At 37.1% G+C, this 15,268-nt stretch overlaps 1 protein-coding gene across 4 annotated transcripts in view; it reads left to right on the plus strand.

The window, feature by feature from the left end:
• PAG1 (phosphoprotein membrane anchor with glycosphingolipid microdomains 1) overlaps positions 1–14,416 on the plus strand; it is a 222,047-nt gene extending 207,631 nt beyond the window's left edge. For all 4 annotated transcript variants that reach the window (XM_078153352.1, XM_020976200.2, XM_078153353.1 and 1 more), the window contains one exon: positions 8,805–14,416. In XM_078153352.1, the coding sequence (XP_078009478.1) occupies positions 8,805–9,152 (348 nt within the window). In that variant the 3' untranslated portion in view covers positions 9,153–14,416. The remainder of the gene's footprint in view (positions 1–8,804) is intronic.
• The last annotated feature ends 852 nt before the right edge of the window (positions 14,417–15,268 follow it).

A 15,268-nucleotide genomic window follows, 5' to 3' on the forward strand; every position in this document is an offset into this window, starting at 1 on the left:
GGAAGAGAATGCAGAGAGAGTAAAGAAAAGGAATAAATGAATGTCTTAGAGGAATACCCAAGCTTATGAGAAGGATGAATAACTTGCAGATCACATCAAGGAGTAGTCAGTCAGTCAGTAAGCACTTATTAAGCACCTACTGTGTGTCAGCCGTGGTTTTCTCCTCTGGGTGTTGTCCCCTCAGTTGATAGCATTACAACAAGAGGGCTAGAAAGGCACCTTCATCACAGTGAGGTCTTGCTGTAACCCAGACTTTATAGACATCTTTGGCAACCTTTATCCACATATGCCCTTGACCTACTTCCATTCACTGAGTTCCACTTTCAAATCAGTCATTGGCACAGCTTCTAGGGAGAGAGAACAGGCTTAGCAGTCTTGAGTTTGGGAGAGGAGGTGGTAGAAGGACAGTAAGAGCTGCTGCTTCCCACTCCCCACTTGATGCTCAGTGACACAACACCAGATGAACCAGAGGAGAAGAGACCTGGGGATGGAATTGTCTACATTGCAGAAGGTGCAGGGCAGGAGTCATTGAGGTCAGGGAGAGAGGTTTCCACTGGCAAAGGACTGAAAAAGTAAAGGAGCTGGCTCCCTCACTCCCCTGAGCCTTTTAGATCTTGGTGCTGCAGCTTTTATTTCCTTTTTGTCACTCAGCACTCATTATAACTTTTTATAATTGCTTTTGTTGTTTTTTCTGAGACTGCTTTGTCCCCAACCACCAGTAATCAATTCCCCAGAATGTTGCAATAGCCCCAACCAAGCAAGGGTTGGTCAAAAGCCTTTTAGGTGAAGGTGTAACAAGAAAGAGTCTTGGACCTTGGAGTCAGGAAGACCTGGATTTGACCCTGGCTTAAATAACCATAAGAAAGTCACTTAACATCTCAGAGCCTCAGTTTTCTTAGGGGATTGTTAAAAAAGATCAAATTTGATTTATAAAAAATAAAGTGCTTTACAAATATTAAAACACTAAAGAAATATAAAATATCATTATTACAAAAATCCAAACTAATGCTCCCTGTTGAGCACATTATGAGCACAGCTTTCTCCTGTTTTCCATTGCTGCATTGTGTGTGCTTAGGTGTTATTGGGAGGCAGATGTTAAACCAAGAAATAATGTTAGCATTTTTGGATGCTTATTGGATTATGTCCGATTATTGTCACTGAAATCTCAAAATTACATAGAAAAAAGGGACAGGTCAGAAGTTAACAACAATGATCCTCTTTGTGTGTATTTTGTTTTCTAATGAGAACACAGAAACATTTTTCTCCTGGAAAGTGGAAAAACTAAACCAAAAAATATGGATTTAGATTAAAGCAGGAGCAATCTCACTTAGACATCAAAATCATATTGTCATTATGACAAAGCATTAGGAAAGTTGACTATAGAGAAAAAAATAAAGATATAAAGCTAAATAGTAACTCATAATATAACAAGGAATGTACTTATCAGAAACGTGGCTAAAATGAACTCAGGCAACAAATGAAAGGAAAGGAGGGGGAAGGAAGTATATTGGAGATTTCTCCCTATAAAATGTGTTCTAACAGGCAAGCAAAATGCTTTCCTCCTGGCTTGGCTAAGCCAATGACATTTGGACCCAACCTGTGCCAGTGGAAGTTTGACATGCTAGAAAACCTGATCCAGATCCCTTTGTCCAAGAAAGGCAGAAGAACCAGCAGGTGCTCTAAAGAGCATCCATAGAGATCTGATGATCTTAGCTGCCAAAATGATTTTCTTAAAGCTTAGAATACTCCATTGGCTTCCTCGTTTCACTCAACAACCCGTCATGCATCTAACCCATGAATTCATCTAAAAAAATTTTTTGATGTATGACATAATTGCAGAATCTCATATATCCAGTCTCACCCATACCTGCCAGTATTCCCCTCTAAGCCAAACCCCAAAAGTGGTCATCCAGACTTCACTCCAGAATGTCCAGTGAGGAGAAATCCACTCCCTCTGAAGGCTGCCGCTTGCACTTTTTGATCATTCTGACTGTTAGAAGGTTTTTTCTTTACATTAAGCCTAATTTTGCTTCTCTGCAACTTCCTTCCCATTGTTGCTCATTCTCCCCTTTAGGGCCAGACAGAACATACGACTGTCATTCAAATACATGAGGGCAGTTATCATGCCCCACTAAATTTTCTTTTCTCCAAGTTAAATATCTCCTGTTTCTTCAGTTGATCCTCATAGGTCTTGAACCATCTTCTCTTCTGGCTGCTTTCTCATTTAACAGTGACCTTCCTAAAATGTGGTGGCCATATTACTTTTTACCTCCATGTTCCTGGACACTATGCTTCTTTTTTTTTCTTTTTGCTAACCTGTCACAATCTTAAGTTATACAGAGCTTGTAGACCAATAAAACCTCCATGCATTTGTCAGATGAACTGTTGTCTAGCAGTTCAGATGAACTCTATATTTTCATCTGTAAAATGAGAATACTACTACTTGCACTACCCAAATCACAGGGTTGTTGTAAAGAAAATACCTTGTAAGTAGTAGCACTTTCTTCCAAGATTCCCAAAGATATTATTACATTATAATTCTTACCCTTCAGAAAAACATAGTAAATGTAAAGCATTTGCCAACTTTAAGATATAGATATCATTTTATATATCAGGGATATATAAATTTCAGTTGTTATTTTAAGAGCAAAATATTCTACAGATATGCCGTGTTAATTTTTTTTGTGGGGGTGGGGTTAGAGGTGGAGAAAATGATATCAAATCATAGGATTTGGGGAATGTAAGGGCCATTAGAGTTCATCTGATACAGGCCCTGCATTTTACAGATGAAGCAACAGACCCCAGAGACATAAAAAGAATTGCCAGGTCACACATATAGTTATGAATTTTATAGGTGCATTCCCAGATTTCTCTGACGCTTATACACTGGGTAGACAAGGAGTATAGAGGCAACACTGCCGATAGAAATTAACTGTGCTTATGCCAATGACCAATAAACAAATAGCAAGCCCACATTAAGAAGGCTCTTAGACCAGCTGGAAATTTTATCCACAGTATGTGAGATATGTGGAGGGGAAGAAAATATCCCTTGGCAGTTGGGAAGCTGAGCATCTGTCAGAAAAACATGCTCATTTCTTTTCTAGATTTTTTTGAAATGGATGAATTACTATGTCAAAAAAGAATGCCAGGTAATCAAGGATATTTTGACTTCCGTCCAACCATGACTCATAATACCTGAAGCAATTTTTAATCAGTACAGAGCTTCTATTCCCTTGTTACCAAAGGAAATTAAGTTACTGTTGATATTCATGGTAGACAATTCTAAGGATGTGATTGACTATATTTCGTTGGATGGCAGCTTGCTATTACCATAGGGAATTTCCTGGATATGTATATCTTTCTAAGAGTGCCAGAGACAGACAGATAATTCTTTAAACTGTATAGCATACGACTTTTGAAATCAAATTAAAAGGAACTAACACAGAATAATAATAATAATTATTATTATAATAGCTAACATTTACATAGTGCTTATAATGTGCCAGGCACAGTGCTAATTTCTTTGCAATTATAATCACATTTGATCCTCAAAACAACCTGGGGGGGAGGGGTAGGCACCATTTTTATCCCATTTCACAGTTGGAAAACTGAGGCAAAGAGAGGTTAAATGACTTGCCTGTAATTACAGAGCTAAATAAGTGTCTGAGGCTGAATTTGAACTCACCTTCTTGACTCCTGGCCCAGCACTCTGTGCCACCTAGCTGCTTTCCAGAATGGCATAAGATACGCAATAGTGGATATTGTTTGCTCTTTCTTGTCTATAACTTAATAATACTGTTATGCTTGGTTTTCTTAGAATCATAAGATTTTTAGAACTGAAACTGTAAAGATCATTTAGATGATGCTGTTTTGTTGTTCAGTTATATCAGCCGTGTCTGATCCTTCCTGACCCCATTGGGAGTTTTGTTGGCAAAGATACTGAAATAGTTTGCTATTTCCTTCTCCAGCTCATTTTACAGATGTGGAAACTGAGGTAAACAGGGTTAAGTAACTTGCCCAGGGTCACACAGCTAGTAAGTGTCTGAGGTCAGATTTGAACTCAGGTCTTCTGATTCCAGGCCTGACACTCTATCTACTGCACCACCTAGCTGTCCTAGAGATCATTTAGAGTAATGCCATAATTTTACAAATGAAGAAACAGAGCACAGAGAAGTGAAATGTCTTGCCCAAGTCATATAGTGTTGTAACCACCATTAAATCCCAAGTCTAGTTAAAGCTCCATAGATGTAGCTACATATAATTTACCTGTAATGATTCTCTGTAAAGATTACACTGTCTTGGGCAGTTTTCAAATAAGCATTTTATTACTGTTGATGAATATCTCTTGGTTTTTCTAATGCTTTCTTATTTACTCATTATCACAGATCCTCTACATCAAAAAGGAGACACAAAAAGAGATAGGGGCAATCAGATATTTCAAACATGGGTCAGGTTTCTGAAGGCCCAGAGCCACACATAATACAATAATCAAGATGCATTTACATATAAATGAATCTCAGGGAAGTTCCCTCAGCAACATAGGCTTCTATATCTCTCCAAGCCAGTCACAGAATATAAATATATAGATGTCTAGATATATACACACATACACCATACACACACTCACATAATGTATGCATATGTTTTATAGACACATATCTATAGATATAAAATACATCTATCACATGTATAGATGTAATATGATATATGCATATATATTAGACATAATATACAATTTGTGTATATATACATACCTAGATGGAGGCAAACAGGTGATTCAGTGGATAGAGCATTGGTTCTGGAGTCAGGAAGACCTGAGTTCAAATCTAGCCTCAGACACTTACTAGCTGTGTGACCCTCGGCAAGTCACTTAACCTCTGTTTACCTTAATCCCCTGGAGAAGGAAATGGAAAACCACTCTAGTATCTTTGCCAACAAAATTCCGTGGACAGTATGGTCCACAGGGTTACAAAGAGTCAGATATAAACGATAGAAATGAATGACTGAACAACAACAACACAAATGTGTGTGTGCATGTATGTGTGTATGTATGTATGTATATGTAATATGCATGTATCTCCATATAGATATGTAGAAGGTTTCTATACCATATTACTTTTTTAAATGTACTGGAAGAAGAAATTGTATTTGTTAAATAGGTTTACTTGTTTAAAGATGGACTTTTTTAGTTAGGTCCCATACCTGAAGTAATCAATTTTAGAAGCATTTTCTCATTCTGGACATTGGCAGTCTGTCGTCATAAAGAATAAAGTAGTGAAAAGAACACCAGACTTGTGAGCTATTGGCCTGGGTCCTGCCATTACCAGCTCTGTGGCCTTGGATATCACTTAATCTCTTTAAACCTTAATTTCATCTTCTATATAAAGCAGCATTAACTCAGTGCCTGCCTCACAGTATTATGAGGCTGTAACAAGATTTGAAACATTTGGTAATCATAAATCACTACATATTTGTAAGCAGATATTGTTATGATTTTAGACCTCTTACAAATAATTGTGGGAGGAAGTATATTGGAGTGGAAAGGGTGATTGATTTGAAGACAAAGAAACTGGGTTCAAATCCCAGCTCTGCTACTTTCTGCGTGTCTGATCCTAATTCACTTAACATCTCTGGGCCTCAGTTTGCTTATCTGTAAGATTGGGAGGTTGACCTAGACAGCTTCTAAGGTCTCTTCCAATTCCAAATCTGTTAGATCAATGATCTAATGTTACAGTATCCCTCACAGTATAAATCCCCCTGTTAACTTAAGGAAACCTGTAATTTAGTTAGTTAATTATTTTCCTGCTGGAAAAATTGATAAACTATATTGTCCATAAATATTTAGATTTTTTTTCTTTTGTGAAAATAACTGTCTACATGCATGTAAAAACCTTATTTTTTTTTAATGGAATGATGTCTAAATAAGAGAGGATTTCTCACTATGGTAAAATAGAACAGGCATGAGAAAGGGAGCCTGGAATCTGGATTTCAGGCTCTTCTCTGGTATATTTTTGCTGTGTGAACTAGGGAAAATCATTTTATCTCTCTGGGCCTGAAGTTGGGCTACATGATTTCCAAAGTCCTTTCCAGCTCTAACATTCTGTGATTTTATGATTCTATAGACACTTGGACCATTAACATCTCGTACATATATACATGCATGCATCCCATATATACTACACCAATATAATTATGGTTCCTAACACCACCACCACTACCCCTCCCCCCAAAAAAAAATTGAAAAGAATCCCACTGCACTAAACTTAGATTTCATATAAAGCCACAGCGAACAAGAGGTATCATAAGAACCATTCTCTGCCCTTATTGCTACATCCTAGGCAGACCAGCAGCGCAAATTTCCAGTGCCTCTAAATTCCCTTCTTTTGACAGCCATGATAGTGGGGACAGGAGAAGTATTCTTGTCCATTTTACATTTTCTCCTTAACAAAGTCATAAAAACCCCCAGGTTAGCCCACCAAATTCTATTTAGTCCATAATACAGTCAAAACACTTTGACATTTGATATAGTGCTTTATCCTGCTACTTCCCATTCATTATGGGTTAAATAGAATCTTGTGGGTTGAGCCAGGAACCCAATATTCACCATTTATGACATTCTGTCTATGGGAAAATGCATTCTGAATTTCAAACAGCTGACTTAAAAATGAAGTTTGGGGACATGACCTCTTTCTGAGGCAGGGCTTGCCTGCTTTAATTGCCCAAAATATATTTTCTACTTATTCCAACAATTATCTTTCCAAGAAAATGCTTTTCTATCATTGTTTAACATTTTTGCCTACAGTAGAAATAATTATGTATCACTTTATACCAAATATATGACACATGGAAGCGCTGGATGTGGAGTTACAAAGACCTGGGTTCAAGTGCTCTCTGTTCACTCGCTAGCCACATGACCACAGGCAAATCACTCAGAGGCTCAGTTTCTACATCTGTAAAATGAAGATAGAAATACCCATTGTGCCAAACTCACAAGGGGCTAGAAATATAATTTCAGAAATATAAAATGACTTAATATTCCATAAAACAGTTATAAAGTATTAAAGTATTTTATTAAGGACAGCTACCATTACTACATTAGCTTCTGCATTTTAGGTTCTCAATTGGGATGGGCCAGTCTTCAAGTCAGTTTGGTAACAGTTTTGAAAATGGCTTTAGAACTCATTGAAACATTAACCGCTGTTCCCTAGACCTAGAGTCATAGCAATATCAAAAGTACATGCGTTATGTGGGATCATAGGAACCTTCAATTATATACTATAGTAATCCACTCACTTTACAGACCTGAAAACTGAGGCCAGGAGAAGTAAAGGTCACATAGCTCTTTAGTGGCCAAGCTGGGGCTGTAATCCTGCTCTTGATCACAGTTCAGTGTTCTTTTTCCCTACATCATGGATGTGTGCATACCTACACACTCACACTCGTTCTGTTATTCAGTTAACAATAGGATGTCAGACATGTCTGGCTTTAATTTTCAGTATAAGCCCCAACCCCAGAAACACTTCCACAAGGCCTTTAAAATAGTTGAATAGTACAATAGGAGTGCAGTAGAGGTAACAATACAGTCAGAAGTGTTCTAGTTATGGTTTTCTATTATGTGCTAGGTACTGAGGACACAAAACAAAAATTAAGCATTCCCTACCTCCGAGGGGCTTACATTCTTGCTAGGAAGAAGGGATGGATACAGCTTATTAACACAACGTAATATAAAGTCATTTTAAGATGGAGCAAACACTAACATCAGGGATTAGAAAAGGTGGCACCTGAATTGAGCCTTGATGGGTCTCCAGGATTGGGTGAATAGGGATTGGACTTGTCAAGACCATCTTTGCAAAGGCACAAAGATAGGAAATGGGATATTTTCTTTTTTCTTTTTTTTTTTTTTTGTCTAGGCGATGGGGTTAAGTGACTTGCCCAGGGTCACACAGCTGGTAAGTGTCAAGTGTCTGAGGCCAGATTTGAACTCAGGTCCTCCTGATTCCAGGGCCAGTGCTCTATCCACTGTGCCATCTAACTTCCTCCAAACGGGATATTTTCTGTGGGGAACACCTAGCAGGCTAGTTTGACTGGAACAGAAGAGAAAAGGAGTAATAGGAAATAATAATAGAAGGTCATTGAAAGATAGGTTGTATGGATGGCTTTAAATGCCAGGCTAGGGAGTTTTAATCTTATGCCGTCATCAATAGCTTGTTGTGAAGATTAAATGAGATATTTATAAAGCATTTTAGCACAGGGCCTGGCACATAGTAGGTGATTAATAAAGGCTTATTCCTTCCCTCCTTCCCTCCCTCTTCAGGAATCACATGAGCTACTTTATTCCTTTGTTAGCAAAATTAAGGACAAACCAAAATGAAAAAAAAAATAGACCCAATAGAAGAAGCATATCTTCAAAATATGTAAATAATAATAATAATCAAAGCTAACATTTGTATCACACTCACGATGTGCCGAGCACTGTGCTAAGCACCTTACAATTATTATCTCATTTGATTCTCACAATCTCCCCTTGAGATAGATGCTATTATTATCCCCATTTTACAGTTGAGGAAACTGAGGCAAACAAGTTAAGTGGCTTGCCCACAATCACACAGTAAGTTTCTGAGGCTATATTTGAACTTGGGCTTTTCTGACTCCAGGCCCAGAGCTCTGTCCACTGCACCCAAGTTGTGCTTAAGCACCCATACACGTCAGGTATCCAACAATTCACTTAAAGGGACCATGAGGGGGGACTGGAAGGAGAGACATACAAAAACAGTTGATGATTCAACTAATGATTTCTTTTCTAGATTTCTGCAATGTACTCATCTGTAAGTAAGCCAGGACAGACTCTTAAAGTGCCAGAATCCACATACTCCTGTATTCAAGATGTAGCTCCAAAGAGATCTCCATCTTCTGGTAATGATCTCTATGCTACAGTACGGGACTTTGAGAAAAACCCAAACATCACCATGCCTCCACCAGTAGTCAATTCAAATGGGGAGCCAGAGCCTGATTATGAAGCGATCCAGTCATTGATCAAAGATGAAGAAAAGACCATCTCAGTGGCTAATGGTAACCACATCACTTTTCCAAAAGAAAATGACTATGAAAGTATTGGAGATTTACAACACAGCAAAGATATCACCAGACTTTAATGCCAAGACTTTTTTTAACATTATACTGTCAGTAGTTTGGACATGTTTCTCTATCTGAAGAAAAACAGAAGTTCATAATAAATTACAAATTGTGCATTGCTTTAGAGAATTGAAAACAATGGAGGGGCAGTGACCATTTTCCAACCTTCCCAAGCAATAAGGTACCCACAGATATGCACTCACACATATATAATAATAATAATAAACAAACATTTCATCCCCCTCCCTAAAATGGTTCATTTCCTCTCACAGTGAAGATAAAAATGTTGGTGGTTCCCAAGGATGTCCAATATTTTAAAATGAACCATATTCACTATAATGTACATCACTTGCCTAAAATACTGCCTTTCAGAAGAGCCAGTTGTTCATTGTATTTTGCTGCCTGCTGAAAAATTTTAAATGAGTGGCTGTTTTCCTTCTCACCTTCAAACTGAACAACTCACCCCAAGGATTTTCTCCTCCAAGGTTCAGGATTTATACTCCAACATGGACCTGTTGGGATGGTGGGGAACTTGGCTAATGTGTTTGCCATCCCAATCTTTGCTGTTCTTCAGAAAGCTGCTTATTCAGCAGCTGAGGATTCCAACTCCAGCCTACGAATAGGATTGGAGACCTTCTGTGAGTCTCTTCAGAGTTTTGTCACTTCTTAGGTTGGCACTCCACTAGTGGCCTACAACAAAAGTACTTGAATTCAGTTTCAGATGCTTTATTTTATTTTTCTAGTCAAGAACTTTTTTCAGTATTTTAAGAAGATTCAGAATTTTTTCAGTATTTTAAGAATGTTATGGTACTTATAGAATTCTTTTTAATTAGCCGGGAACTCATTATTTCAAACAGAGAGCCTTAATCTTTGTGTTTGGACACAGATCACATATTTGGACAGTGGCCACACTGTCTGGCTCTGAAGGGCTGGGAACATGAATGTGTTTTTCAAAGTATCTCTCCTGTCCACATTATAAGAGTCTCGACTGGCTTGTATAAGCCATTCTCAGAAATTAATCTAGATTCAGTAGAGCATTTGTAAGCGTTTATTTTTAGTATGTAAATATCTACAGCATTTTGTTTTGTGCCTAGGTCCAAAAGAATATCAGAAATTATGTAAATTAACTATTTTCATTTTATGATTCATTTATAATCTTGAAAAAAGAGAACAAAAACTCAAAAAGCACATAAGCTAGTTAATTACAGCTAGTTGGTTGATTTTTTTAACCTTTCTCTAACTACATATGTAAGTCTTTAAAGATTAAACTTTTCAAATGGTACATGGAGCTCCTGATCAGAATCACCTGGGTAAATGAATAAATAAAATAAGTGTATGTTGCTCATCGGTACTAGTACTTTAGGGTACAAAATTTTAGAAATGCTTGGTTGAAACAGTTGCACAGAGAAGGACAAGGAATCTTCCTCCAGGCTGTCACTATCCCTAGTAGGTGCTTATCTGTCATTTCTTTCAGGTCATTACAATCCAGTGATTATTCAGTCTACATAAACAAATTTTGATGAGCAGTTAGCAATTTTCCTGCCTTTTTATACTAACCTGTGGCCAGTTATCAGAATTCAAGGAAGAATGTGTTCTGGTCTAGGCTGACCTTCCATGTACCCACTCAGATCTTACAAAATGACCATTCGAAGATTTGTCCACCATTCCTAATTCAAAAAAAAGAAACCTCATTATTGGTATCATTGTGAATGGTGGTTTACAGTCATTGGAAAACTACAGGTTCTTCTGACCACTAGAAAGGGAGGCAGTTATTCTGTATTGCTATTGATAGCTGTCACCTCTTTGGTTTCCTGACTTGTGCTGTTTTCCTTCTCTGTAACAAGGAAGGTGATTTGGGAGGCTAAAGCTGCTTGAAAAATACATGGAGTTCCATGGATGTGCTTTCCAGCAGGTGTAATCATTGCTTTGATTCTATGGCTGCTCTATACATTTAATTAAATTTACAATTCTGAAATAACAAGATTAGCTTAGTAGGAAGATTAGCTGATTAGCTATCAAGCATAGATTTTATTTCTTCAGAGACCTGATCTCCTGCTAAGACATTAGGGGTACAACAATAGTCTTAGCAATAGAATGTAAACTAGACTAAATTACGTTTCCATAGTACAAGAAAAATGGCAGCATTCCTGGAGATCTCATGCTGCTGAGTAGTTGAAAATCTCTTGTTTAGGGTATCCAGACATCCATGAGCACAAGTGATTGTTAAGCACTTTCTAGTCAATGAATTAGGAACTTAAGAGGGTACAATCAATTCTTTTATAGGCCATAGGGTCTCCATTCAATGTCTGTTAATAGTAATTATCACATATTCATGGCCATCTAGGCTGTTCTGTAAATAATGGACTAAATTATCACCTCTTGGTCTCAAGAGGTTATTATTCATCTCTAAATGCATTTCCTAACTACAAGAAGAGTAACTTGGTACTGAGGATGACAGAACTTTCTAGAGATAAACCCTCTTTTTTTGCATATAGTCATCATTTTTCCCCTAACAGCTTTCAGATGTGGATTCTGTGTGCCAGATTTATAAGATATGCATTGCACATCTCTCTTGATTTTGAGGACCCCTGACAGGGGGAGATGTGAGGTCTGTCAGTTAATTAACAGGTTGTAAAAGAATATTCAAAGAACCTGATTAAAAGTACTACCCCCCGCAACACACATTTTCTTTCTCTCTCTCTCTCTCTCTCTCTCTCTCTCTCTCTCTCTCTCTCTCTCTCTCTCTCTCTCTCTCTCTCTCTCTCTCTCTCTCTCTCTCTCTCTCTCTCTCTCTGACTCTCACTCTTATTCTCTCTCTTGCAAAGATTGGATAATAGCACAATCATTTCTATTGAGGACAGGGTATAGAGAAGAGTTTTCCAAGATACTAGGCAGGGCATTATATGCTTTTTCAAAGAAAATTACTGTTTTCCTTTATGGTTCTTGTTGGACATTAAACAACAAATGAATCATTCGTACAATTTTCCATACTTCTACCACAGTTGAAAGAAAATCTGAAGAGAGAAGTTAGTCACATCTACCAAACCCTAGGCTGTTAAAATTCAAATATACATGAAGGATACCTTTTATGAATCAGTTGTGTTCTTTTTATGAATTATATGAGAGTTCTTTAGATATGTGAAAGATCTGTTTAGTTCTTCCATACATCCAAATTACAACTTTGCCTGAAATGAGCTGCTTATATTCTTTTGACATTGTTATTGTTTTAAACTAGAGATGCTTTAAAATTGCAGTTTAATTTTTTATGCCCATTATATTTTTTAACAGAAATTTTATCAGAAAATGTGTTTGAAGAATTTGCAGGAACAAGTTACAGCCTAGGGAAAAAAATAGCAAATTTCCCCAAAAATTAATCTAATGTTTATTATTGCATCTCCTGTCCTAATATAAATTATATCACTAGTTCTTTTAAAACATTTTAAGGTATAGCTCTTCCTTAGGCAAAAGTTGATGATCATTGTTTCAACTGCCTCAAAGTCGCAAGAATCTAAGGAACTGTGTTTAATTAGGTGCTAAAATTAATGGCTGATTGTCAACACAAAGCAATATTGTCGTTTTTCTTCACTGTGTGACAGAATCTATTTATTCAAGAGAACATGTTTTCTTAATTTTTGTAATTCTGTGTATTTATTCTTTTTTTAACTGGTATTTTACAAAGTGAAAGCACCAAGCACCTGGTTATCACTTACACATATCCCTGGCACTCATTGAATGAGAAGCAGTCAGTTATGTGCCATCTGAATGTTCATCTGAGAGATCAGCTGAACTGTTGTCAGAGAAGCAAGTCTGTAACATATTCTCTAACATATGGTGATTTAAAGGAAAAACTTTCTGAGGAATTCTGACTCCTTAAGCTTTTCTTATATGAAAACATTCAAATTCTTCATTATCACTTAGATCTTCATAATTTTCCCTGCTGCAGCATAATCCCCATTGAGAAGTTTTCATCACTAACTTAAGAAAGTTTATCTTGTTTTTTTGACTCATGGAGAGGATAATGGAAATGTAAATGTGCGTACTCCTCAAATATGTGTGTGGTAGGACATTTGGCCTAAAGCTTTAAAAAAGGGGGAAAAACATGTAAACATGAGAGACAACAATGGAGCCAATGCATGGTGACTCCCCAGACAGCAATAGCCAATGAAAACATGGTGGTTATCTTATTTCATTCTTTTTAGTTATTTCCGCGGTTCTAGGCATGGAATCAGTGGGCAGTAAAGTAGTGTGGTTTCTTTCTTTCAAAAGAATGTACTCCATGGATGGCAGCATGGCTATAATTTCAAGACTTCTGCTATTCCAAAAGTCATTCACATCAAGACTGAATTGCAATTTTGTAAATGAGTAAATGCCAAGATTTCCTTTCAGTCCTTCATGTAATAGTCAGTCTCATTCAGTGTGTTATAGTGATACTGTTCTTCTCAAACTGTTGATGTGTGCTGCTCCACCAGATTAGCATTGGCTGCTGAGAGCCCAGTAGGTACTGATGGTTATTTCCTGGATATCTTGACAAGTTTATTGTACAATGCTTTTGGGGAATTGGGGGTTGTAGGGTTAAAATATAATGTTCAGTGTTAAGTGACTTATGTGAAAATAGGAACACGTCTATAAATATAGTATGGCCTTTATTTATGGTGAAACCCTAATTTTGCTGTAATATCTTCTTGTTTTGTACTGTAACTTTCTGTAAATGCTTTAAACCTCACTGTGCCATTAGATGGTTTGAACAAAATCTAGCCAATAGAATAACCCAAAGTGCTAAGATTAGAATGATGAGAGAACAGTCCAGAAAATCATGATAAACTGGAGTTAACCAGTCAGTATTATCAGAATACACTAGGGGAAAAAAAGGATGAAGAGAAGAATATTCACATTTTGTAAATGTGCAAATGAAGCTTCATTATCCCTGTCCTTCATTTTATCCAGGCACAGAGATTTGTAAAGTGTTTGATGGCTTTTCCTAATGTTGCTTTTTTTTTAAACCAGTCTCCCAGATCCCTTCAAAATGTCACAGGAAAAGAGATCTGCAGTCATGTGGTACTTCTCAGTTATCAGCCAACTTGGTACTATCTTCTCTTAGTACAATTAGATTAGATTTTGCTTGGCAGTATGCTGCTTGTGCACCGTGGGTATTTGTCAAAGATGTATTATGCTCTACTTGTCTCATCACACAATGTAATGTGTTCAAAAGGCTGGTAATTACCATTCCTCAGACTCCTGTGTTTCAAATCTACAGAAATAAAATGCTTCTGTGTTACCTTTTAAATGATTGTATAGGTTTTACATGTTTTATGTTTTTGTGGGCCATAAGATGCAAGTAGAACAAAATATAGTGATAGCGACAGAAATATAAGTAAGAATGCCTCTGCATTCCTTATTCATGCAGTTTTCCTTGTGAAAGTTGATCACTAGAAAGTTATGCTGTCTTCTATATAATCCCCACTGATTTTTAAGGATTTTTCTTGTGCAAACGTAACTTGGGGTGCTTATGGAGTTCTTTCCTGAATGTCTAAGAAAGTATTTATAATGTTAAAATTATGAGATTCATAAAATAGTGAGAAACTATATCACTAATCCCACACCTAAATTTTATGGTGAAAGATAACTATATCTGCTCCAATGTTTTTATTATTCTTTTTGCCTCAGCTTACAGTGGCAGCCCTCTTTTGCTTTGTACAGCGTGACTCACATGGCTCTTCTCAATCCTTCCACCATAATGAGGACTGCCAAACACTTATGGTTCCACTCAAAAATTTTCAGCATCAGTCACAGCTCCAAAATGTAAGGTCTTCACAAGCCAATGGTGAGACATTCCTTAGAGAACTTGGAAGAGTAAAGCACCTGTATAGCACTTGTTTCACTGAACCATGTGACATCTGCTGTTTAAAATGATGATAGCACTAGCCCATCATCTGTAGAATGAGTTTTGAGTTGCTTTTCCTATATCATTCAGCCAGTCAGGCTTCTTTACCTACACTTCCTTATGGGAGATTGGTTGTCTATGGTCTTGAAAGAGGTTTATTGGGATTGCTTATATTGCCACCTAAACAATTGATAAAAGCTTGTTGACTGACCAACCCATTGAGAGATCAGACTCCCAATCTTTACTTCATTGGCA

Source organism: Phascolarctos cinereus, unplaced genomic scaffold, assembly GCF_003287225.1.
Source record: "Phascolarctos cinereus isolate Bilbo 61053 unplaced genomic scaffold, phaCin_HiC Scaffold_4;HRSCAF=312, whole genome shotgun sequence".
In the NCBI taxonomy this organism is placed as follows: domain Eukaryota; kingdom Metazoa; phylum Chordata; class Mammalia; order Diprotodontia; family Phascolarctidae; genus Phascolarctos; species Phascolarctos cinereus.